Below are 5406 nucleotides of genomic sequence, written 5' to 3' on the forward strand. Positions count from 1 at the left end.
AAAGTAAGGAGCCTCAAAATAGAGGTCAAAGACCCTCTAATGCTAAAAGTAAGGAGCCTCAAAATAGAGGTCAAAGACCCTCTAATGCTAAACGTAAGGAGCCTCAAAATAGAGATCAAAGACCCTCTAATGCTAAAAGTAAGGAGCCTCAAAACAGAGGTCAAAGAGACTCTAAAGCTAAAAGTAAGGAGCCTCAAAATAGAGGTCAAAGAGACTCTAATGCTGAAAGTGAGCAATCTCAAAATAGAGGTCAAAGAGCCTCTAATGCTAAAAGTAATCAGCCTCAAAATAGAGGTCAAAGGCCCTCTAATGCTAAACGTAAGGAGCCTCAAAATAGAGGTCAAAGACCCTCTAATGCTAAACGTAAGGAGCCTCAAAATGGATATTGTTGTATACTTGAGTCGTTTGTTGTATAATTATGTATGTCCGCTCGATGGTAATGGTTGTTTATTGTTGTTATGGGGAACTGCTGTTAAGGTTTTATTATGGTTTGTACTGTTAACGTTTTCTGATGCTTTCTATATAACAGCGAGTCTAGTTTCTGTAACTGAATTGTCAGTATCACTATGGATCCTTATCTGGGAATAAACTGCACTTAAAATATACCTCAACGTTTATTTGGACCTGGAATGATATATTACATGGCGCATTGAGTCTCGAGGTCTACGTGGCGAAATACACCGTTGGAAAGGAAGACTTGCAATGGATACTGCATTGAAACTTGGCGAAGAGGCACTCCTTTTAACGAAAGAGGACATTCAGCAGCTTACTCGTGACGAGATTGTGAATTATCTCTGTGTTTTGGATGTGTCTTTCAGCCCCAAGGATAGTACAGTGAGACTGAACAGTCTCCTCCAAGGTGCTATTAGAAATGCTAAACGGACTGAAACGGATGACGGAAGCATGAAACACGAGGACGCAAATACAGGTTCAAATGATTCAATGATGATCATGTTGCAAATGCTACAACAGCAGATGAAACTTCAGGAGGATCGAATTTTGCGCGAGCAGGAACATCGGGATCGGGAGCAGGAACGTCGGGATTGTGAACAGGAACGTCGTGATCGTGAACTTACCGCTCTTCTTAACCGATTTGGACCTACTACTCCTAGTGGGGCAGAAGATAATCCTGGGGACCCCCGTCGAAATATTCCTGCGAAAATTTCTATACGGCCTCCAGAGTTGCTTGAGGATGGTGTTACCTTAAAATCATTTAAAAGGTGGGAAGCCAGTTGGAAGAACTATGCTCAAGTTGCAAAGCTGAGTGAGAAACCTAGGGAGGATCAAATAGCCACCTTTTGGTCGTTTTGCAAGCCTGATTTCCTACAAAGGGTTCGTCATGCGGTTGAGATTCCTTTAGACACGGCTTTGTCGCTGAATGAGATAATTGAGCAAATCAAAAAGTATCTCAAGGACCAGCGGAACGTTGCAGTGGACAGATACAAATTGGTCAGAAGAAAGCAAGATGCTGGCGAATCTTTTGATGACTTTTTAGTTGATCTTCGTGAGCGAGCAGAGGACGCCAACCTTGCAGATATGACTTCTGATGAGTGGATCACTACTCTCATTGTATCTGGTGTACGAGACGAGGAAACGAGACAAGAGCTTTTAAGTAAAAAACCCACTCTTAGCCTTGCTGATACTATTTCCCTTTGCCGTAACCACGAGTTAGCAGAGAGAGAAGACAAGCGTCTCAGTACAGAAAGTGCCATTAATGCAGCCGGATTCAAGCAGCGTGGTAGAAGCAGGAGTACTAACCGAAGAATTCACCATGGATCACCTAAAGAGGAGCGACTGAAATGTCGGAAGTGCGGTTTTCCACCTCACCAAACTGGCAGATTGTGTCCTGCAGTAGGGAAAACCTGCCACTATTGTGGATTCTCTGGACATTTTAGTAAAGTTTGCGAAAAACAAAAGAAGGGAAAAGAAGCTGCACTGTCACCAAAATTTGGAAAGTTAAAACACAGGGCAGAAATTTCGTTTCGTGGCCAGGAACGGCCAGTACTCCCCATTGAATTTCATCACCCGAAGACAGGTTATCTTGCTAAGATGAATGCGATTGCTGATACAGGTGCCCAGATGACTGTTGCTGGCAAGGGGATGTTGCATTCTCTTAGACTACAGAGGAAGGACCTGCAGAATTATGAGGAACACCTTGTGAGTGTTAATGGGAAGAGACTGAGAATTATTGGCGGAATTGACTTGTTGCTGAAGATTGGTGATATGCATTGCGTGGAAAATGTAATATTTTGCAGAGATGTGAAGTTTGATGATATGTATCTATCCCTTCGTGCATGCAGGAACCTTGGTATTGTTCATGAAGACTTCCCTTTACCTGCAAAGAAGTTGGTTGAAGCTATTGATAAATCTGTTACTGCTCTAGGCCATAGTATAAAGTCCACTGACCGAGACATTGAAGTTATGGAAAAGCAGATATTGCAGACTTACAAAGAAGTTTTCAATATCAAAGGGCAATTGCAAACGATGAAAACACCACCAATGAAAATCCAACTCAAGGAAGATGCAAAACCTTTTGCAATATATGCTGCAAGGCCAGTGAGTTACCCACTACGTGAAGCAGTGAAGAAAGAACTGGAAGACATGATGAAACAGGGTATTATTGAACGAGTTGGAGATCGGCTAACAGAATGGTGTCATCCTATTGTTGTTGTCCCAAAGCCTACAGGTGGAATTAGAATGACGGTTGACCTTTCGAAGCTAAATTCTCAAGTCCATAGAATTGTACACAATGCTAAAATCCCACATGATGTCATAAATTAAGTTGTACTGGATGCAAAGTACTTTACAGTTTTGGATGCTGCTAAAGGATACTGGCAGTTGGAACTGCATGAAGATTCTAGAGATCTGACAACATTTCTGACGCCATGGGGTAGGTTTAGATACAAGAGAGCACCAATGGGTTTTATCAGCACTGGTGATAGCTACAACTTCAAAGGGGATCTTGCTATAGACGGTTTGGAGCGAACACATAAAGTTGTGGATGACATTCTTATTGCTAGTCGCACACTTGAGGAACACATACTGGATGTTCGTGCTTTTCTTGATCGTTGCGTAGAGCATGGTATAACTTTAAACCTAGCTAAATTCAAATTTGCTCGATCATCTGTTCGTTTTGCTGGATTTATTTTGTCCGCAGAAGGGAGAGAAGCAGACCCAGATAAAGTGAGAGCCATTACAGAATTTGCAACTCCTACAAACATCACTGAACTGCGAAGTTTTATGGGGATGGTTAATCAACTGGGCTCATTTTGCTCGCACATTAGTGCTACTTGCACACCACTGAGAGATCTTCTTAAGAGTAAAAATCAGTTCCAGTGGTTACCAGCACATTGTGAAGCGTTTGAGAAAGTTAAAGGGTTGTTAACTAAAACACCGATTCTTGCGCAGTTCGATCCCAGTAGGATGACACGTTTGGAGACGGATGCAAGTAGACTGAAAGGATTTGGATTCAGCTTACTTCAGAAACACAAAGAAGGATGGAAACTCATCACCTGTGGAAGTAGGTTTTTGTCGGACGTGGAAACAAGATATTCCATGATAGAACTTGAAGCCTTAGCTATCAAATACGCCATACTGAAATGTAAATTATACTTGCATGGCCTCCCTCATTTTACAGTCATCACTGATCACCGCCCACTTCTACCACTTTTTAATAAATACTCTTTGAACCAGGTTGAAAACGTAAAACTGCAAAATTTAAAGGCTGATTTACAGAGTCAGTTTCAGTTCACATTGGAGTGGAGGAAGGGAAGTGATCATGCTATAGCTGATTGTCTCAGCCGAGCACCTGTTGATGATCCAGATCAAACTGAAGAGGAATGTGATGAGCGTACGGTCATGGCTGTTTATATTGCATCGGTTTGTGATGACAGAGAATTTTACGATGACGGAAGAGTTGTTGACCTTATTGTCGACGAACTTCAGGAAACAGCACGAAATGATCTAGATTATGTAAAGCTGGTTCATGCTATAATGGAGGACACCGTTGAACATGACGATTCACCACCATGTGTCAAGCAGTATAAAAGTATAAGGCATGAATTATCTATAGATGGTGATCTTTTCCTGTTTGGAAAAAGGTTAATTATTCCGAAACAAAAGAGGAAAGAGGTTTTGGAACGACTACATGCAGCCCATCAAGGAATAACCAGAACAAAGCAGCGAGCCCGATTGTGCGTATATTGGCCAGGTATCACCAATGACATAACACAAATGATAGAGAAATGTGAAGTTTGTCAACGCAATTTGCCAAGCCTGGGGAAAGAAACTCTGAAAACAGACCCTTTGCCAACACGTCCCTTTGAAAGTGTGTCTGCAGATTTGTTCTACCTAAAGGGCCAACATTTTTTGACTTACGCCGATCGTCTAAGTGGATATCCTATGGTCCAACAATGGAAGGACAGCCCATCGGCAAAACAAGTTTGTAATGCAATGATCAAAATGATGTCCTTTACAGGTTACCCTCAACGGATACGTACAGATGGGGGACCTCAGTTCAGCGCTACGGAATTTCAGAGATTCTTGAAGGGAAGAGGAATCAAATGGAGTCCAAGTTCACCTCATTTTCCCAGTAGCAATGGACACGCCGAAGTTATTGTAAAGAAAGTGAAGAATCTGTTGACCAAACTTGAAAATACAACGATGGATGAGCGATTTCATGAGGCTTTGCTGGAATTAAGGAACACCCCTAATGCAGATGGACGTAGCCCAAATCAAGTGGTGTTTGGACATAATCTTAGATCTTTGGTTCCATCTCATCATAGCGCTCTCATATCTGATAATCGTCAGGATATCGAAGCAGCAGAGATGAGGAGGAGAGAGAAAGAGAGGATTAATACTACACGTTACAATGCATCGGCAACAGATCTTAAAGTGTTTATCGTAGGAGATAAAGTCCGAATACAAGACGCTGCAACGAAAGAATGGGATAGGATCGGTGAAATCGTCAAGGTCGGACCGAGAAACAGATGCTATTTCATCAGGCTTTCATCAAGTGGAAAACTTTGTTGGCGTAATCGTAGATACCTTCGAAAATATCATGGCGGCGATATTAAAGAGGAAACGTATATATCTGTAGACGAACTCGAAAGTGAAGGCCCAAGACGAAGTAACAGACTGAGGAAGAACACTGTACGCTTTGTATTGTAAATCATTATTTATGTATATGTACGATGACTCGAGTAATGTTAAAAAAAAAAAAAAAAAAAAAAAAAAAAAAAAAAAAAAAAAAAAAAAAAAAAAAAAAGTTGTTGTATACTTGAGTCGTTTGTTGTATAATTATGTATGTCCGCTCGATGGTAATGGTTGTTTATTGTTGTTATGGGGAACTGCTGTTAAGGTTTTGTTATGGTTTGTACTGTTAACGTTTTCTGATGCTTTCTATAT

General features: G+C 41.3%; 1 protein-coding gene across 1 annotated transcript; it reads left to right on the forward strand.

Annotated features, from left to right (window-relative positions):
* The first annotated feature begins 702 nt into the window (after positions 1-702).
* On the forward strand, positions 703-2781 carry LOC137621696 (uncharacterized). The gene has a single exon (XM_068352212.1). It carries the CDS (start codon positions 703-705, stop codon positions 2779-2781), a length of 2079 nt encoding a protein of 692 aa, XP_068208313.1.
* Positions 2782-5406: the final 2625 nt, after the last annotated feature.

Source organism: Palaemon carinicauda, chromosome 28, assembly GCF_036898095.1.
Source record: "Palaemon carinicauda isolate YSFRI2023 chromosome 28, ASM3689809v2, whole genome shotgun sequence".
NCBI lineage: Eukaryota > Metazoa > Arthropoda > Malacostraca > Decapoda > Palaemonidae > Palaemon > Palaemon carinicauda.

What these genes read in the sequence shown, in the direction of transcription:
- LOC137621696 (XM_068352212.1), top strand. Translation starts at nt 703, where the DNA reads ATGGATACTGCATTGAAACTTGGCGAAGAGGCACTCCTTTTAACGAAA.